At 44.4% G+C, this 21,850-nt stretch overlaps 1 protein-coding gene across 2 annotated transcripts in view; it reads right to left on the bottom strand.

Annotated features, from left to right (window-relative positions):
• LOC110485321 (protein tweety homolog 2-like) overlaps positions 1-20,999 on the bottom strand; it is a 72,328-nt gene extending 51,329 nt beyond the window's left edge. For both annotated transcript variants that reach the window (XM_036939322.1, XM_036939323.1), the window contains exons 1-2: positions 20,517-20,999; positions 10,167-10,339 (exon numbers count right to left, since the gene is read on the bottom strand). In XM_036939322.1, coding sequence (XP_036795217.1) covers positions 10,167-10,339; positions 20,517-20,645 — 302 coding nt within the window. In that variant the 5' untranslated portion in view covers positions 20,646-20,999. The remainder of the gene's footprint in view (positions 1-10,166; positions 10,340-20,516) is intronic.
• Between the last annotated feature and the right edge of the window lie 851 nt (positions 21,000-21,850).

Here is a 21,850-nt window from a genome sequence, read left to right on the forward strand (position 1 = left end):
GGTCACTAACTAACTGCACATGTTCTAGAGTCTGGTCACTAACTAACTGCCAATGTTCTGGAGTCTGGTCACTAACTGCACATGTTCTAGAGTCTGGTCACTAACTAACTGCCAATGTTCTGGAGTCTGGTCACTAACTAACTGCCAATGTTCTGGAGTCTGGTCACTAACTAACTGCCAATGTTCTAGAGTCTGGTCACTAACTGCACATGTTCTGGAGTCTGGTCACTAACTAACTGCACATGTTCTAGAGTCTGGTCACTAACTGCACATCTTCTAGAGTCTGGTCACTAACTAACTGCCAATGTTCTAAAGTCTGGTCACTAACTGCACATGTTCTAGAGTCTGGTCACTAACTAACTGCCAATGTTCTAGAGTCTGGTCACTAACTGCACATGTTCTAGAGTCTGGTCACTAACTAACTGCCAATGTTCTAAAGTCTGGTCACTAACTGCACATGTTCTAGAGTCTGGTCACTAACTAACTGCCAATGTTCTGGAGTCTGGTCACTAACTAACTGCACATGTTCTAGAGTCTGGTCACTAACTAACTGCCGATGTTCTAGAGTCTGGTCACTAACTAACTGCACATGTTCTGGAGTCTGGTCACTAACTAACTGCACATGTTCTAGAGTCTGGTCACTAACTAACTGCACATGTTCTAGAGTCTGGTCACTAACTAACTGCACATGTTCTAGAGTCTGGTCACTAACTAACTGCCGATGTTCTAGAGTCTGGTCACTAACTAACTGCACATGTTCTGGAGTCTGGTCACTAACTAACTGCACATGTTCTGGAGTCTGGTCACTAACTAACTGCACATGTTCTAGAGTCTGGTCACTAACTAACTGCCAATGTTCTGGAGTCTGGTCACTAACTAACTGCCGATGTTCTGGAGTCTGGTCACTAACTAACTGCCGATGTTCTAGAGTCTGGTCACTAACTAACTGCACATGTTCTAGAGTCTGGTCACTAACTAACTGCCAATGTTCTGGAGTCTGGTCACTAACTGCACATGTTCTAGAGTCTGGTCACTAACTAACTGCCAATGTTCTGGAGTCTGGTCACTAACTAACTGCCAATGTTCTGGAGTCTGGTCACTAACTAACTGCCAATGTTCTAGAGTCTGGTCACTAACTGCACATGTTCTGGAGTCTGGTCACTAACTAACTGCCAATGTTCTAGAGTCTGGTCACTAACTGCACATGTTCTAGAGTCTGGTCACTAACTAACTGCCAATGTTCTGGAGTCTGGTCACTAACTAACTGCCAATGTTCTGGAGTCTGGTCACTAACTAACTGCCAATGTTCTGGAGTCTGGTCACTAACTAACTGCACATGTTCTAGAGTCTGGTCACTAACTAACTGCCAATGTTCTGGAGTCTGGTCACTAACTGCACATGTTCTAGAGTCTGGTCACTAACTAACTGCCAATGTTCTGGAGTCTGGTCACTAACTAACTGCCAATGTTCTGGAGTCTGGTCACTAACTAACTGCACATGTTCTAGAGTCTGGTCACTAACTAACTGCCAATGTTCTGGAGTCTGGTCACTAACTGCACATGTTCTAGAGTCTGGTCACTAACTAACTGCCAATGTTCTGGAGTCTGGTCACTAACTAACTGCCAATGTTCTGGAGTCTGGTCACTAACTAACTGCACATGTTCTAGAGTCTGGTCACTAACTAACTGCCAATGTTCTGGAGTCTGGTCACTAACTGCACATGTTCTAGAGTCTGGTCACTAACTAACTGCCAATGTTCTGGAGTCTGGTCACTAACTAACTGCCAATGTTCTGGAGTCTGGTCACTAACTAACTGCCAATGTTCTAGAGTCTGGTCACTAACTGCACATGTTCTGGAGTCTGGTCACTAACTAACTGCACATGTTCTAGAGTCTGGTCACTAACTGCACATCTTCTAGAGTCTGGTCACTAACTAACTGCCAATGTTCTAAAGTCTGGTCACTAACTGCACATGTTCTAGAGTCTGGTCACTAACTAACTGCCAATGTTCTAGAGTCTGGTCACTAACTGCACATGTTCTAGAGTCTGGTCACTAACTAACTGCCAATGTTCTAAAGTCTGGTCACTAACTGCACATGTTCTAGAGTCTGGTCACTAACTAACTGCCAATGTTCTGGAGTCTGGTCACTAACTAACTGCACATGTTCTAGAGTCTGGTCACTAACTAACTGCCGATGTTCTAGAGTCTGGTCACTAACTAACTGCACATGTTCTGGAGTCTGGTCACTAACTAACTGCACATGTTCTAGAGTCTGGTCACTAACTAACTGCACATGTTCTAGAGTCTGGTCACTAACTAACTGCACATGTTCTAGAGTCTGGTCACTAACTAACTGCCGATGTTCTAGAGTCTGGTCACTAACTAACTGCACATGTTCTGGAGTCTGGTCACTAACTAACTGCACATGTTCTGGAGTCTGGTCACTAACTAACTGCACATGTTCTAGAGTCTGGTCACTAACTAACTGCCAATGTTCTGGAGTCTGGTCACTAACTAACTGCCGATGTTCTAGAGTCTGGTCACTAACTAACTGCACATGTTCTAGAGTCTGGTCACTAACTAACTGCACATGTTCTGGAGTCTGGTCACTAACTAACTGCACATGTTCTAGAGTCTGGTCACTAACTAACTGCCAATGTTCTGGAGTCTGGTCACTAACTAACTGCCGATGTTCTGGAGTCTGGTCACTAACTGCACATGTTCTAGAGTCTGGTCACTAACTAACTGCCGATGTTCTAGAGTCTGGTCACTAACTAACTGCCGATGTTCTGGAGTCTGGTCACTAACTAACTGCCGATGTTCTAGAGTCTGGCCAGGAAAACAGAGAGAGGGAGAGTAGCAGAGCAGAGAAATGTGTGATTCAACACATTTAAATCATTGTTACTAGGTAGAACACTTTACTTCTGATGTAACTACCTACATTTTTGGTTTAATATGTTCAATGAACCACTTGTGGAGTATCACCACCTGCTGCAATAAAAGCATTATATTACGGTCCACACCACAGAATGAATACAAGACATCTTTAAACAGATGCAGGCGGCCAGATGGACAGAACAAGCATACTGTTATCACCCCCCACCGGAGAGCCAGAGGCAGGGAGGCGGGGAGTGGGAGAGGTGTTATGACGGAAGCACATCCTGTAAGTGTGTGTGTGTGTGTGTGAGAGGGAGAGGGGGAGAGAGAGAGAGAGAGAGATGTACCACTGTGCACCCTGTCTCTGGAGCATCATAACCATGATTGATACCAGTCTGTATCTCTACCATCCATTACTCCAGAACCCTGAGACTAGGATGGTCTGTATCTCTACCATCCATTACTCCAGAACCCTGAGACTAGGATGGTCTGTATCTCTACCATCCATTACTCAAGAACCCAGAGAGTAGGATGGTCTGTATCAAAACACAGGGTTGAACCCAAACAAACACATATACAAAACACAGGGTTGAACCCAAACAAACACTTAACAAAACACAGGGTAGAACCCAAACAAACACATAACAAAACACAGGGTAGAAACCCAAAACAAACACATATACAAAACACAGGGTTGAACCCTAACAAACACGTATACAAAACACAGGGTTGAACCCTAACAAACACCATACAAAACACAGGGTTGAACCCAAACAAACACATATACAAAACACAGGGTAGAAACCCAAAACAAACACGTATACAAAACACAGGGTTGAACCCTAACAAACACCATACAAAACACAGGGTTGAACCCAAACAAACACATATACAAAACACAGGGTAGAAACCCAAAACAAACACCATACAAAACACAGGGTAGAAACCCAAAACAAACACGTAACAAAACACAGGGTTGAACCCAAACAAACACATATACAAAACACAGGGTAGAACCCAAACAAACACATATACAAAACACAGGGTAGAAACCCAAAACAAACACCATACAAAACACAGGGTAGAAACCCAAAACAAACACGTAACAAAACACAGGGTAGAACCCAAACAAACACATATACAAAACACAGGGTAGCAACCCAAAACAAACACCATACAAAACACAGGGTAGAAACCCAAAACAAACACGTAACAAAACACAGGGTTGAACCCAAACAAACAAGTAACAAAACACAGGGTTGAACCCAAACAAACACATATACAAAACACAGGGTAGAAACCCAAAACAAACACCATACAAAACACAGGGTAGAAACCCAAACAAACACATATACAAAACACAGGGTAGAAACCCAAAACAAACACGTAACAAAACACAGGGTTGAACCCAAACAAACACATATACAAAACACAGGGTAGAAACCCAAAACAAACACCATACAAAACACAGGGTAGAAACCCAAAACAAACACGTAACAAAACACAGGGTAGAACCCAAACAAACACATATACAAAACACAGGGTAGAAACCCAAACAAACACATATACAAAACACAGGGTAGAAACCCAAACAAACACGTAACAAAACACAGGGTAGAAACCCAAACAAACACGTAACAAAACACAGGGTAGAAACCCAAAACAAAAGAGTGAGGAGCACCTCGAATAAATAACACGCGCCCACAATGTTGAACACACGGGACGAGACCCGTAATCATCTGCGCAATCCACAAGGGCACGAAAGACCAAACACACAGCACAGGCACTCACACACACCAACAGACATAGATACAATAATCTACCGCCCAATGGAAACCAAAGGGCACATATAATGGGGCAAAAAAGTATTTAGTCAGCCACCAATTGTGCAAGTTCTCCCACTTAAAAAGACGAGAGAGGCCTGTAATTTTCATCATAGGTACACTATGACAGACAAAATTAGAAAACAAATCCAGAAAATCACATTGTAGGATTTTTTATGAATTTATTTGCAAATGATGGTGGAAAATAAGTATTTGGTCAATAACAAAAGTTTATCTCAATACTTTGTTATATACCCTTTGTTGGCAATGACAGAGGTCAAACGTTTTCTGTAAGTCTTCACAAGGTTGAAGTGTACCTATGATGAAAATTACAGGCCTCTCTCATCTTTTTAAGTGGGAGAACTTGCAAAATTTGTGGCTGACTAAATAGTTTTTTGCCCCACTGTATATACCACTACAATCAGTGGGAATAGGGGCCAGGTGTGCGTAATGAAAGTTCTGGAGGGATCAGTGACAACACTACATTACCTCACTCCCTCTCTTGGCCTCTCTTTGTAAGTGACCTTGATTTAACACCTGTGTGTTTACCAGTTTCTTTATGAACATATTTAGTGAACTCCATGACAGTAGCTAAAGCAAAGTGCTATAGGTAGCAGCACACAAATGCATGCTGGGCCGGACATGCCCTGAGCTGGTGAACTGAGCGCTACTGGAGCGGTAATGGAGCGGAGGAGAAGAGCTCTGCACACCATCAAATTGGGCACGCTCCGCTCCTCTCTCCAGCTCCACTCCAGCTCCGCTCCTCACTCCAGCTCCACTCCGCTCCTCACTCCAGCTCCACTCTGCTCCTCACTCCAGCTCCACTCCACTCCTCACTCCAGCTCCACTCCGCTCCTCACTCCAGCTCCAGCTCCACTCCTCTCTCCAGCTCCACTCCTCTATCCAGCTCCACTCCACTCTTCGCTCCACTCCACTCCTCTCTCCAGCTCCACTCCTCTCTCCAGCTCCACTCCTCTATCCAGCTCCAGCTCCACTCCTCTCTCCAGCTCCACTCCTCTCTCCAGCTCCACTCCACTCCTCTCTCCAGCTCCACTCCACTCACATACTCTGACTCAATGATACAACAGTCACTACCTCCACCCATACCATCTAACATGTTAGGCCTGGTTGAATCATCTGAAAGAAATGTTATAATATCTGTACATTACAATTCTACCTGTGATTACAAAAGTACAATGATTCATTGCTTCAGCTTGAGATTAAGAATCAGTGGTAGACTTTGCAAGTGCATGAAGAGGTCAACTGTACAAAAGTCATATATGCCTGCTTGTTGAAACTATATTTTCAGTTCCTGTTGATGCTATGTTCCAGTCTTACTTCTGCTAGCACATGATAGCAATAGGAGGAAGAAGGATTGGGATAATAATAATAACCTGAACTCCGCCTAGCAGAAACATCTTATGTATTAGCAACTATTATTTATGAGTTTGTGTTGTATTAAAGTTAAGGGGCAACACCATCTTGAGAACTGAGTGTCTTGCTTGTAAATTGCTGTAAGTGTAAACTCCGGATCTCAATCCTTATTAAACAAACTAACTTCTGATCAAAGAAGTTTCCTGTGGTCTTTTGTATAACATAGGGCTGAATTCCCTTACAGATCCAACAGTCACTACCTCCACCCATACCATCTAACATGTTAGGCCTGGTTGAATGATCCAACAGTCACTACCTCCACCCATACCATCTAACATGTTAGGCCTGGTTGAATGATACGACAGTCCAAGTTAATCAGAATGATATATTCCAATTAGAGAAGGTAATAGAATGGAATAACATGATATAACAGGAAACTGCCCGGTGACATCATCCAATCATAAAAACCCTGTGACTCATAACACAAAGGACAGAGAAATAAAAAAGACAGGCTATTGGATTAAAGTCTTCGGGTTATAATAAAAACCATTAGACAACATAAAAACAACCGGCTATCAGTGGGCACTAGTCCTGGGGGCTGCAACGGGCATTACACACTTTTGTTCCAGCCCAGCACTAAACCCTACTAGCTATAGCGAATCAAGGACACCGTTTCCCTCCAAGGCAACGTTGAAACATTTTTCAGTAGAAGTCTCCTGTCCAACAACTCAGCCACCAGATGAGAGGAGCTACATCAGACAAACGACTGTTATTGAGCTTGTTGATTTATGGAAGACCACATCTGAAAATAACCTTGTACAGGAAACCAAACCACATTCCCAAATCACATTAACAAGAACAGGACCTCATTTAAGACCAGGACAGAGCATCCAGTCACTCAGGCTCTCGTGGAGAAGGTGAGTAGCTGAGAGGTGGAGGACGGAGGTCATTAATGTGTTAGTGTCACTAGGCTTTTCCCCTATTACAGCAACCACATGGACAATTACAGAAATCAAATCAAATTGTATTGGTCACATGCGCTGAATACAACAGGTGTAGAATTCACAGTGAAATGCTTACTTACATAAACACCATAAAACACATTCCCAAAGTTACATGACCAAGGTTCCAGGTTGGCTTGGCCATTCCCAAAGTTACATGACCAAGGTTCCAGGTTGGCTTGGCCATTCCCAAAGTTACATGACCAAGGTTCCAGGTTGGCTTGGCCATTCCCAAAGTTACATGACCAAGGTTCCAGGTGGGCTTGGCCATTCCCAAAGTTACATGACCAAGGTTCCAGGTTGGCTTGGCCATTCCCAAAGTTACATGACCAAGGTTCCAGGTTGGCTTGGACATTCCCAAAGTTACATGACCAAGGTTCCAGGTTGGCTTGACCGTTCCCAAAGTTACATGACCAAGGTTCCAGGTTGGCTTGGCCATTCCCAAAGTTACATGACCAAGGTTCCAGGTTGGCTTGGCGCCATTCCCAAAGTTACATGACCAAGGTTCCAGGTTGGCTTGGCGCCATTCCCAAAGTTTACATGACCAAGGTTCCAGGTTGGCTTGGCTGTAGAAAAGGGAAACTGATATTCGCCCAAAAGTCCAGGCACACATATTACAGTTGTATTTTATTTCCTACAGGAGTAGTTAACTGAAAGCTGTGAGCCTGTTTAGTTATATCACCACAATAGTAGAGGTTTTACTAGACCCAGCTGTACCGAGGAAAGGTGAAAGCCAACCAGAACCCAGACAGAAAAGGTTTCACACAGCACTTGTTGGTTAAATAAACATTTTATTATGCTTTTCAAAATTAGATAAGATAGTATTTCATATAAGGGTAGTAAGCTGAATGCTCTGTGATCCTGTTACAACGCAAAGTCACGTTTGCAGTCTGGCCCCAGACAGTGAAGGGTTAACACGTTTCATATCATAATACTAAGATAGTATTTCCTACAGGGGGGGGTAGGTTGCTGAATTGTGTGAGCTTTAAAATGTTAATGGAGTGACGTATAGCGAAACAGAGAGCCGTTCAGAGCCCAGACATTCAAGAGTTTACACAGCGCTCCTTGGTCAGGCTGAACAGCATCATGCCATAGCACTTAGCACCACACTAGGTTTGGTGTAAGAGAGACCAATCAGAGCTGGGATTGCCCCCCCCCCCCCCCGCCCTGGAATGTTATCAGCTAACTAACTCAATTACCTTCAGCACTTAGAGCTCTGTCACAAGATTAAGCTCTTCACAGTGCCAACTCAATCAAGCACTTTGGCGAGGGGGAATAATTTGATGTTCTATTTCATTGGGAGGAGGAATCATTTGTTGTTCTCTTTCATTCGAAGGAGGAATCATTTGTTGTTCTCTTTCATTCGGAGGAGGAATCATTTGTTGTTCTCGTTCATTGGTAGGAGGAATCATTTGTTGTTCTCTTTCATTGGGAGGAGGAATCATTTGTTGTTCTCTTTCATTGGTAGGAGGAATCATTTGTTGTTCTCTTTCATTCGGAGGAGGAATCATTTGTTGTTCTCTTTCATTCGGAGGAGGAATCATTTGTTGTTCTCGTTCATTGGTAGGGGGAATCATTTGTTGTTCTCTTTCATTGGGAGGAGGAATCATTTGTTGTTCTCTTTCATTGGTAGGAGGAATCATTTGTTGTTCTCTTTCATTCGGAGGAGGAATCATTTGTTGTTCTCTTTCATTTGGAGGAGGAATCATTTGTTGTTCTCTTTCAAGCCCTGTAGGTCCTATAGTGATGAGGTGGGCAGGTCCTATAGTGATGAGGTGGGCAGGTCCTATAGTGATGAGGTGGGCAGGTCCTATAGTGATGAGGTGGGCAGCCCAACAGGTCCTATAGTGATGAGATGGGCAGCCCAACAGGTCCTATAGTGATGAGGTGGGCAGCCCAACAGGTCCTATAGTGATGAGGTGGGCAGCCCTACAGGTCCTATAGTGATGAGGTGGGCAGGTCCTATAGTGATGAGGTGGGCAGCCCTACAGGTCCTATAGTGATGAGGTGGGCAGGTCCTATAGGGATGAGGTGGGCAGGTCCTATAGTGATGAGGTGGGCAGGTCCTATAGTGATGAGGTGGGCAGGTCCTATAGTGATGAGGTGGGCAGGTCCTATAGGGATGAGGTGGGCAGGTCCTATAGGGATGAGGTGGGCAGGTCCTATAGGGATGAGGTGGGCAGGTCCTATAGTGATGAGGTGGGCAGGTCCTATAGTGATGAGGTGGGCAGGTCCTATAGTGATGAGGTGGGCAGGTCCTATAGTGATGAGGTGGGCAGCCCAACATACAGATCCAAAAAGGGACTTTGTGCTTGTGGTAGTGAGACAACGCACAACATTGTGAATGTTGCAAACCACAATCTCAGAGGACAAAGGATAACGCCTCAATGGACACTGTTCTGTGCACACCCAGGACACATGAATAGATAGTGTAGGGTAATGTAGTCTAGTGATAGTGTAGGGTAGACAGTGCATAGTGTAGTCTGCTTTAGACACAATGAGAGCAGGACTGTCATCAGGGAACATGGTTAGTCACAGTGACCTCAGTCCACAACATCCTGTGTCAAAGTGGATCAGGCCAAAGTGACCATCTGGTCTCTTCAGCACATCAGCCTGTGTGTGTGAGTTAATGAGGTCAGAGGTCAACTCCTGAATGTCAAAGATCACATCAAAGCTTTTTCCAAGAACACAGGAGGGCGGTCTAGGGTTGTCCAATTCCCCTCCTGGAGTTTCACTCGAACCCTAAACACTTTATTTGACTAATTAGCTGCTGGCCAGGACCTTGATTAGCTATACCAGCTGTGGTACATCACTATCACAGAACCAGAGTTGTAGAACCCTGATCGAGACACTAAAGGAGCCCCACATACTAGATTTGGTTTGCTTCTAGTGGAACTTGGCTAGGTGAAGAGAACGTCTGTGCCTTGCATACTGCCTTTAAAAGACCTTGGCTTGTAATTCTGTAATATAAGACAACACCTCTCACCATAGGATGAACCTCACCCGGGACAGACTGAAGAAAGGTCCCTGTAACACTACTACTGTAGTACAGTACTGTTAGATACAATCAGTTACAGTGGTACCACTCACCATAGGATGAGCCCAGTGATGACAGCGGTCCAGGAGACACAGCAGGAGTCAGGCCTCTTGGTCTCCTCCTCCTCCTCCTTCCTGCAGCAGCACACACTGGTCAGGTAGACAGACAGCAGCAGGAGGCTCAGGACTAGTCCAGCAGCTGATATACAGGCTAGGAAGACCAGAGACTGGGGGAGGACGGGGAGGGAGGGAGGGAGGGAGGGAGGGAGGGAAACAGAGAGATGAGCATGTTATAATACATTTATTATTGACTAATAAGAAGAAAAATACAACTGCCACACTGAGAGAACTTATTTTGCAAAGCACCATTTCTTCAGACAACCAGCATTTATTATCATGTCAGGGCCTGAGTTGATACAAGCCCTGTGATTGGTTACTGTGTAGAGTGACCCCACTCTGACGGAAAGGGAGACACTGGAATCAAGTGAGTCTAATATGAAAATATATACTGGGTCAAAAGTCACGTTGGTTTCATCAGTCATCATCACTAGCAGGTCTCTGTGTGAAGCCAGAGATAGGGAGAGAGAGAAGGGGAGGGAGAGAGAGATGGGGGAGGGGAGAGAGAGAGAGACAGAGAGAGAGAGACAGAGAGAGAGAGAGACAGAGAGAGAGAGAGAGGGAGAGAGAGAGAGAGAGAGAGAGAGAGAGAGAAGGGGAGGGAGAGAGAGAAGGGGAGGGAGAGATAGATGGGGGAGGGGAGAGAGATAGAGACAGAGACAGAAAGAGAGAGAGAGAGCTGGGGGGAGGGGGTGGCTCACTGAATATACCCCAGGATTGTGTTCAGTAGGGTACGAAGTAGCAAGTATTAAAAATCCAAAAATGAACATGAAGGTTTCTCATTGGACAAGTATAGGTATTCATTCTCTGAGTTATCAGTTTGGTGTTTAATGAACATGACCTGGTGTTGCTGGTTTAAGAGGTACCGGGGGTCTAATGAATATGACCTGGTGTTGCTGGTTTAAGAAATACCTGGGGTCTAATGAACATGACCTGGTGTTGCTGGTTTAAGAGATACCTGGGGTGTAATGAACATGACCTGGTGTTGCTGGTTTAAGAGATACCTGGGGTCTAATGAATATGACCTGGTGTTGCTGGTTTAAGAGATACCTGGGGTCTAATGAATATGACCTGGTGTTGCTGGTTTAAGAGATACCTGGGGTCTAATGAACATGACCTGGTGTTGCTGGTTTAAGAGATACCTGGGGTGTAATGAACATGACCTGGTGTTGCTGGTTTAAGAGATACCTGGGGTCTAATGAATATGACCTGGTGTTGCTGGTTTAAGAGATACCTGGGGTCTAATGAATATGACCTGGTGTTGCTGGTTTAAGAGATACCTGGGGTGTAATGAACATGACCTGGTGTTGCTGGTTTAAGAGATACCTGGGGTCTAATGAATATGACCTGGTGTTGCTGGTTTAAGAGATACCTGGGGTGTAATGAACATGACCTGGTGTTGCTGGTTTAAGAGATACCTGGGGTCTAATGAATATGACCTGGTGTTGCTGGTTTAAGAGATACCTGGGGTCTAATGAACATGACCTGGTGTTGCTGGTTTAAGAGATACCTGGGGTCTAATGAATATGACCTGGTGTTGCTGGTTTAAGAGATACCTGGGGTCTAATGAACATGACCTGGTGTTGCTGGTTTAAGAGATACCTGGGGTGTAATGAACATGACCTGTTGTTGCTGGTTTAAGAGATACCTGGGGTCTAATGAATATGACCTGGTGTTACTGGTTTAAGAGATACCTGGGGTCTAATGAATATGACCTGGTGTTGCTGGTTTAAGAGATACCTGGGGTGTAATGAACATGACCTGGTGTTGCTGGTTTAAGAGATACCTGGGGTCTAATGAATATGACCTGGTGTTGCTGGTTTAAGAGATACCTGGGGTGTAATGAACATGACCTGTTGTTGCTGGTTTAAGAGATACCTGGGGTGTAATGAATATGACCTGGTGTTGCTGGTTTAAGAGATACCTGGGGTCTAATGAATATGACCTGGTGTTGCTGGTTTAAGAGATACCTGGGGTCTAATGAATATGACCTGGTGTTGCTGGTTTAAGAGATACCTGGGGTCTAATGAACATGACCTGGTGTTGCTGGTTTAAGAGATACCTGGGGTCTAATGAATATGACCTGGTGTTGCTGGTTTAAGAGATACCTGGGGTCTAATGAATATGACCTGGTGTTGCTGGTTTAAGAGATACCTGGGGTGTAATGAACATGACCTGGTGTTGCTGGTTTAAGAGATACCTGGGGTCTAATGAATATGACCTGGTGTTGCTGGTTTAAGAGATACCTGGGGTCTAATGAATATGACCTGGTGTTGCTGGTTTAAGAGATACCTGGGGTGTAATGAATATGACCTGGTGTTGCTGGTTTAAGAGGTACCTGGGGTCTAATGAATATGACCTGGTGTTGCTGGTTTAAGAGATACCTGGGGTCTAATGAATATGACCTGGTGTTGCTAGTTTAAGAGATTCCTGGGGTCTAATGAATATGACCTGGTGTTGCTGGTTTAAGAGATACCTGGGGTCTAATGAATATGACCTGGTGTTGCTGGTTTAAGAGATACCTGGGGTGTAATGAACATGACCTGGTGTTGCTGGTTTAAGAGATACCTGGGGTGTAATGAACATGACCTGGTGTTGCTGGTTTAAGAGATACCTGGGGTCTATTGGACTTCTACTATTAACATGTGTCATTCAACAGACACTTTTATCCGACGCAACTCACAGTCATGCTCGCCAACATGCATCCATCTTACATATGGGTGGCCCCGGGTCTCTGACCCACAACCCTGGTGGTGTAAGCACCACTCTCTACCATCTGACCCACAACCCTGGTGGTGTAAGCACCACTCTCTACCATCTGATCCACAACCCTGGTGGTGTAAGCACCACTCTCTACCATCTGACCCACAACCCTGGTGGTGTAAGCACCACTCTCTACCATCTGATCCACAACCCTGGTGGTGTAAGAACCACTCTCTACCATCTGATCCACAACCCTGGTGGTGTAAGCACCACTCTCTACCATCTGACCCACAACCCTGGTGGTGTAAGCACCACTCTCTACCATCTGATCCACAACCCTGGTGGTGTAAGCACCACTCTCTACCATCTGATCCACACAGGAGGTTGGGTGTTAGTGGAGGAAACAGTGCTGATCAGAGGCTGCTGGAGTCTCAGCTCAACGTCAGGTGACAAAACGGCCTCCCTCCAAAACAGTCTTGTGATTCCCTGACTGAGGTTACCCTCAGAGCATGAATGATGGAGGGGTAGCCAGGGTAGGAAAGGAGAGAGTGAGAGAGAGAGAGAGCGAGCGAAAGAGAGAGCGAGCGAGAGAGAGAGCGAGCGAGAGAGAGAGCGAGCGAGAGCGAGAGAGAGAGAGAGGGACAGAGAGAGAACGAGAGAGAGAGAGAGAGGGACAGAGAGAGAGAGAGAGAGAGAGAGAGAGAGAGAGAGAGAGAGAGAGAGAGAGAGAGAGAGAGAGAGGGACAGAGAGAGAGAGAGAGAGAGAGAGAGAGGGACAGAGATAGAACAAGAGAGAGAGAGAGAGAGAGAGAGAGAGAGAGAGAGAGAGAGAGAGAGAGAGAGAGAGGGGGACAGAGATAGAACGAGAGAGAGAGAGAGAGAGGGACAGAGAGGGGGGTATAGAAAGCAGAACATGGGGGGTCTACTGTAGCCATATGTCTTTGTTTTTGAGATTAGGTACGCCGGAAGTTTGTACCTTTCATTTCGATGAAAGTGATCAAACATAGTGTACTACACAAGTACAACTACACACAGCCATTTACAGAAATACAACTACACACACAGCCATTTACACAAGTACAACTACACTCAGCCATTTACAGAAATACAACTACACTCAGCCATTTACAGAAATACAAATACACACACAGCCATTTACAGAAGTTGACAAAAGTTCAGCCCATGGTTTGGAGTGTTGAGGAGTTCAAAATTCAAGAACTGAAATAAAAGCCAAGTGGAACCATGGGGTTTTGGCCAAATATGGTTGACTCTCAAATGGCACCCTATTCCCTATATAGTGCACTACTTTTGACTAGAGCCCTATGGGCCCATGTTGTTTCTCCACACTCCTACCTGGCATGGTTTCATGACTCTAACAAGTTACTGTTTGTCTCCACAGAACCTTTGCTGATTCAATTTGACTGATCAAGTTATGGGTTCTGGCATCATGTTCTGACCACGGTCTTGACCAAGGTTTCAGATTCAGACAGGGCCGAGCAGCGGAAACTAAAGTCTCATGTAATATTTCTCATCCAACCAGCGTCTAAATCACTGTAACTACCTGTATTTGGGGATCCCATGTGTCACAGTGGTCTAAGACCCTGGTTCCATTCCATCACAGTGGTCTAAGGCCTGGTTCCATTCCAAACTGTATCACAGTGGTCTAAGACCCTGGTTCCATTCAGACTGTATCACAGTGGTCTAAGACCCTGGTTCCATTCCAGACTGTATCACAGTGGTCTAAGACCCTGGTTCCATTCCAGACTGTATCACAGTGGTCTAAGACCCTGGTTCCAGTCCATCACAGTGGTCTAAGGCCCTGGTTCCATTCCAGACTGTATCACAGTGGTCTAAGACCCTGGTTCCATTCAGACTGTATCACAGTGGTCTAAGACCCTGGTTCCATTCCAGACTGTATCACAGTGGTCTAAGACCCTGGTTCCAGTCCATCACAGTGGTCTAAGACCCTGGTTCATTCCATCACAGTGGTCTAAGACACTGGTTCCATTCCAGACTGTATCACAGTGGTCTAAGGCCCTGGTTCCATTCCAGACTGTATCACAGTGGTCTAAGACCCTGGTTCCATTCCAGACTGTATCATAGTGGTCTAAGACCCTGGTTCCATTCAGACTGTATCACAGTGGTCTAAGGCCCTGGTTCCATTCCATCATAGTGGTCTAAGACCCTGTTTCCATTCCAGACTGTATCACAGTGGTCTAAGACCCTGGTTCCATTCCAGACTGTATCACAGTGGTCTAAGACCCTGGTTCCATTCCAGACTGTATCACAGTGGTCTAAGACCCTGGTTCCATTCCAGACTGTATCACAGTGGTCTAAGGCCCTGCATCTCAGTACTAGAGGAGTCACTACAGACCCTGGTTCCATTCCAGACTGTATCACAGTGGTCTAAGGCCCTGGTTCTATTCCAGACTGTATCACAGTGGTCTAAGACCCTGGTTCCAATCCAGGCTGTATCACAACCGGCCGTGATTGGGAGTCCCATAGGGCGGTGCACAATTTGCCCCGCGTCATCCGGGTTTGGCCGGTGTAGGCCGTCATTGTTAACTGACTTGCCTAGTTCAATATAATAAATGTAACCATGTAAGTCATTGAGAACACATCCTCTTCCACATCAATGACGGGGAAAGTAAGATAAAACTGCTATTCAAACTCCTGTGGTAAAACTCCTGGACCCAAACAAGAGTTCAACTGTACCAAGTCATTAAAGTGATCATATTCTGGGCTCTGTCCTCAACCCCACCTCTCCATCTGAAATGGTCCCGTTGGTCCAGAAGGATGTGCCAGCAGGAGGAAGGTCCACGTTGTTCAGAACTGCTTTAGAAGATAATCTGACCGTGTTACACATCATGTGGTCTTTAATCACAGAGGACAGACTATGGTGTTACACATCATGTGGTCTTTAATCACAGAGGACAGACTACGCTGTTACACATCATGTGGTCTTAATCACAGAGGACAGACTACAATGTTACACATCATGTGGTCTTAATCACAGAGGACAGACTACGCTGTTACACATCATGTGGTCTTAATCACAGAGGACAAACTACGGTGTTACACATCATGTAGTCTTAATCACAGAGGACAGAATACGGTGTTACACATCATGTGGTCTTAATCACAGAGGACAGACTACGCTGTTACACATCATGTAGTCTTAATCACAGAGGACAAACTACGCTGTTACACATCATGTGGTCTTAATCACAGAGGACAGACTACGCTGTTACACATCATGTGGTCTTAATCACAGAGGACAGACTACGGTAGTCTTTAATCACAGAGGACAGACTACGCTGTTATACATCATGTGGTCTTTAATCACAGAGGACAGACTACAGTGTTACACATCATGTGGTCTTTAATCACAGAGGACAGACTACAGTGTTACACATCATGTGGTCTTTAATCACAGAGGACAGACTACAGTGTTACACATCATGTGGTCTTTAATCACAGAGGACAGACTACGCTGTTACACATCATGTGGTCTTTAATCACAGAGGACAGACTACGCTGTTACACATCATGTAGTCTTTAATCACAGAGGACAGACTACAGTGTTACACATCATGTGGTCTTTAATCACAGAGGACAGACTACAGTGTTACACATCATGTGGTCTTTAATCACAGAGGACAGACTACGGTAGTCTTTAATCACAGAGGACAGACTATGGTGTTATACATCATGTGGTCTTAATCACAGAGGACAGACTACGGTAGTCTTTAATCACAGAGGACAGACTACAGTGTTACACATCATGTGGTCTTTAATCACAGAGGACAGACTACGGTAGTCTTTAATCACAGAGGACAGACTACGCTGTTACACATCATGTGGTCTTAATCACAGAGGACAGACTACGCTGTTACACATCATGTGGTCTTAATCACAGAGGACAGACTACGGTAGTCTTTAATCACAGAGGACAGACTACGCTGTTATACATCATGTGGTCTTTAATCACAGAGGACAGACTACAGTGTTACACATCATGTGGTCTTTAATCACAGAGGACAGACTACAGTGTTACACATCATGTGGTCTTTAATCACAGAGGACAAACTACGCTGTTACACATCATGTGGTCTTTAATCACAGAGGACAGACTACAGTGTTACACATCATGTGGTCTTTAATCACAGAGGACAGACTACAGTGTTACACATCATGTGGTCTTTAATCACAGAGGACAGACTACAGTGTTACACATCATGTGGTCTTTAATCACAGAGGACAGACTACAGTGTTACACATCATGTAGTCTTTAATCACAGAGGACAGACTACGGTAGTCTTTAATCACAGAGGACAGACTACGGTGTTATACATCATGTGGTCTTAATCACAGAGGACAGACTACGGTAGTCTTTAATCACAGAGGACAGACTACGCTGTTACACATCATGTGGTCTTAATCACAGAGGACAGACTACGCTGTTACACATCATGTGGTCTTTAATCACAGAGGACAGACTACGGTAGTCTTTAATCACAGAGGACAGACTACGCTGTTACTACTTACACAAACATACTAAACTCAGAGACAGACACACAGTCAGACAGAGAAGTGAATCTGTTAGCATCACACAGCCTCCATTGACCTGTCTATTCAGCAACGCAGGTCAATATGACAATGTAAAGTAGTATAGAGGTACTACAACACACAACAGCAGCATTCACAAACAACCCCCCACACAGAGAAGTGAATCTGTTAGCATCACACAATCACCGGGCTGTGAACGACAACAGCTTAGAAGATGTGGTTTACAACATCAGAGTCAGTAAAGAGGTGTTTTATGACATGTTTATGACTCATTTCTTTCCCACCTGTTCACATCAAATGGAACTTTTGTGTTTAGCTTTGAGGTACACGGAGAGAAACTCGAGCTGAAGTTATTTTCAAATAGGCACTTAGAGATGCCAAAAACATTTAACAAACTCTACAACACATCCAATTCACAGGACAAAAATCTAATCAAGGAGACGCAAAACCAACTAAATTACTGCACAATACGTACATTCTAGAAAAACCGCCACATTCCTCAGGAAGTAGTTCCCCGATCAGTAGTTTAAATGGCAATTGGACGCTATGGGACTTTAATGAGGACCAGACAACCTTTTTGATACAGGAAGCAGTGATGCATGTTAAAACTGTCGTCTGTGATGAAGCGACGGGCGCTCTGCTAGACGACATTCACTGCCAGACTAGTGGCTGCTGCAATCTGGTAAATGGTGTCACCATAGTCAAGAACTGGCAGGAAAGTTGACTGTACAATCTGCTTCCTGCTGTTTAGGGAGAGGCAATTCCTATTTCTAAAAAAAGTAGCCTACTTTAAATCATAGCTTTTTAACTAGCTCATCTGTATGTTTCTTAAACATTAAGTCTTTGTCAATCCAAATGCTCAGATATACAGGATATAGATGGGAACCTGATCAATGCAGGAGCTCATTTACAACATGTCATTTACAACTGCACACTGGCCAAGATACGCATATATAGTGTTATATAGTGGTAACCAGTGTTATGTAGTGGTAACCAGTGTTATGTAGTGGTAACCAGTGTTATGTAGTGGTAACCAGTGTTATGTAGTTATAACCAGTTTTATATAGTTATAGCCAGTGTCATGTAGTTATAACCAGTGTTATGTAGTGGTAACCAGTGTTATGTAGTGGTAACCAGTGTTATGTAGTGGTAACCAGTGTTATGTAGTGTTAACCTCTGTGTTATGTAGTTATAACCAGTTTTATATAGTTATAGCCAGTGTTATGTAGTGGTAACCAGTGTTATGTAGCTATAGCCAGTGTTATGTAGTGGTAACCAGTGTTATGTAGTGGTAACCAGTGTTATGTAGTGGTAACCAGTGTTATGTAGTGGTAACCAGCGTTATGTAGTGGTAACCAGTGTTATGTAGTGGTAACCAGTGTTATGTAGTGGTAACCAGTGTTATGTAGTGGTAACCAGTGTTATGTAGTGGTAACCAGTGTTATGTAGTGGTAACCAGTGTTATGTAGTTATAGCCAGTGTTATGTAGTGGTAACCAGTGTTATGTAGTGGTAACCAGTGTTATGTAGTGGTAACCAGTGTTATGTAGTGGTAACCAGTGTTATGTAGTGTTAACCTCTGTGTTATGTAGTTATAACCAGTGTTATGTAGTGGTAACCAGTGTTATGTAGTGGTAACCAGTGTTATGTAGTGGTAACCAGTGTTATGTAGTGGTAACCAGTGTTATGTAATGGTAACCAGTGTTATGTAGTGGTAACCAGTGTTATGTAGTGGTAACCAGTGTTATGTAGTGTTAACCTCTGTGTTATGTAGTTATAACCAGTTTTATATAGTTATAGCCAGTGTCATGTAGTGGTAGCCAGTGTTATGTAGTGGTAACCAGTGTTATGTAATGGTAACCAGTGTTATGTAGTGGTAACCAGTGTTATGTAGTGGTAGCCAGTGTTATGTAGTGGTAACCAGTGTTATGTAGTGTTAACCTCTGTGTTATGTAGTTATAACCAGTTGTATATAGTTACAGCCAGTGTCATGTAGTGGTAGCCAGTGTTATGTAGTTATAACCAGTGTTATGTAGTGTTAACCTCTGTGTTATGTAAGTTATAACCAGTTTTATATAGTTATAGCCAGTGTCATGTAGTGGTAACCAGTGTTATGTAGTGGTAACCAGTGTTATGTAGTGGTAACCAGTGTTATGTAGTGGTAACCAGTGTTATGTAGTGGTAACCAGTGTTATGTAGTGGTAACCAGTGTTATGTAGTGGTAACCAGTGTTATGTAGTGGTAACCAGTGTTATGTAGTGGTAACCAGTGTCATGTGGTGGTAACCAGTGTTATGTGGTGGTAACCAGTGTTATGTAGTGGTAGCCAGTGTTATGTAGTGGTAACCAGTGTTATGTAGTGGTAACCAGTGTTATGTAGTGGTAACCAGTGTTATGTAGTGGTAACCTCTGTGTGAACATCTCTGTGTGTGCCCCTGATCTCTGACACTGTGGCTACGTTCCAGGACGTCTTTATGCAGTCACGCTGCACATCTCACATCTCAGAACACTGCTATGGTGTGTAATGTGGCTATTGACAGGGTACACACTTCTCCTGGTGTAGTGAGATATGGGGCTGTGTCTAGCAAGTGTCCTGGAGCAGGAGTACTGATCTATATAGGATCAGTTTTGCCCCTTAGATCACAATGAATAGGATTACATGGACGGGACGGGGGACGGGACGGGGGACGGGGGGACGGGGGGGGCTGATCCTAGATCAGCAATCCTATTGTGAGAAGCTTAACACATATTCATCTATGGAGCACTACTGCAATAAAGAAGACAACCAGGAACATGCCCAGTCTCAGACACTGAAGGCTGGTAACAGACAACCAACCAGCCAGATTGGCACTAGTTTGGCTACCAGTAGTTTGGCTACCATCTTTGAACAACAAAGTCGTTTCAAATCATTTGTCTAGATATGTGGCCTGTCAGTGAAGGTCTTTCAGTGAGCCCTCTCTCTAGTCTAGAAGAGAAACGTGGCCGCGCTTTACGCGCAGCGGGTAGTAGGTACCAACCTGGTGGTAGCTCGCCTCCCCGGGTCTGAAGGTGTTATCAACGGGCTGGAAGGTGAAGTTGAAGTGGGGGAAATTGTGCAGCCAGTAGGTCCACCATGGAGCGATATAGTCCAGCCGTGCCGTGGCCATTCCTTATTACAAAAAGTGCTTCTGGACCCTTAAAATCTTAAGGACTCGAGAACCCGTCAATATAGCCTAATCCTCGGTTCTGGACAAAAACAAATCATGAATGCGCGACTTCTTGTTGGAAAACACTTTACAATGTAGCGCAGGAGAATAAACAATACAAAACTACTTCCTTTGACTCTTTGCCCTCAGAACAAGGCATTACAACAGCATTATCTCGGTATCTCCGTGGTCCCGTGTCGTGTTCTGCAGATAGACAGCTGTTTTAACTTCTCGGAGGCGCATTCACGGGTGAGCTCGTTCCAGTAGAAGCCGCTTTTTCTGACTGGACCGCGCGCGACGCGCACTCATCCAAGGCACGAGACTGACTGACGATAGCGCCCTTCAATACACAGTGCGTGACCGGTTTTAAACCATTTACAGCTGCGGCCAAGAAAGCATGACCTAGTGGACAATTATATGGCTACAGTGAAGACGATGCGGTTATTACATTCAGGTCATGAAATTAAATATATAATGATAATGGTATTAGAATAAAACCCATAGGCTCATATCTGGAATAAAACTGCCGGTTATCAGAGCAGAATGTATCTCATGTAATCCGACGGCTAAAACTGGATATAGCACTATAGTAGTGAACCATTCATGAAAGGCTGTGGTTTGTGTGAGTGTGGTGTAGGTTCTGATTAAACCAATCACGGCCGGATGTGATACAACCTGTTGTAGTTACGGGACATTCTGCTAACTGCCAACCTCGTTGTAGTTACGGGACATTCATGTGCTCATGGGGAAAGTGGGAAACGGTGAAGTCGGAAGCAATAAATCCAACTCAATGAATGCACCAGTAGCCCATTCACCATTTATATGACTATTTAAAAACCCAATTCAACCCACATGTGGAAGCAATGCATTTAAAATCACGGAGGATAACACAAAAACACGTTTAACAAAGTATTTCCAGTGGGATCCTCTTGCAGGCCTGCTATATAACATGACCACGGAGTAAAGTGTATGGATGCATGGATCATGTGTGTAGTGCTAATTAGTACTAAGGTAAGTAGACTGTTACACACATGTTATCTGATGTGTGTGCTGGCGTGAAGTTACTGAGATGAACGTGCATGAATGACTAGGCCTGTGTTCGTGTATAGGCCTATCGCCGTGTCAGTGCTTCTTACTCCGTAGGGCACGGAGTAGATATTGCACAG

Source organism: Oncorhynchus mykiss, chromosome 12 (genome assembly GCF_013265735.2).
Source record: "Oncorhynchus mykiss isolate Arlee chromosome 12, USDA_OmykA_1.1, whole genome shotgun sequence".
In the NCBI taxonomy this organism is placed as follows: domain Eukaryota; kingdom Metazoa; phylum Chordata; class Actinopteri; order Salmoniformes; family Salmonidae; genus Oncorhynchus; species Oncorhynchus mykiss.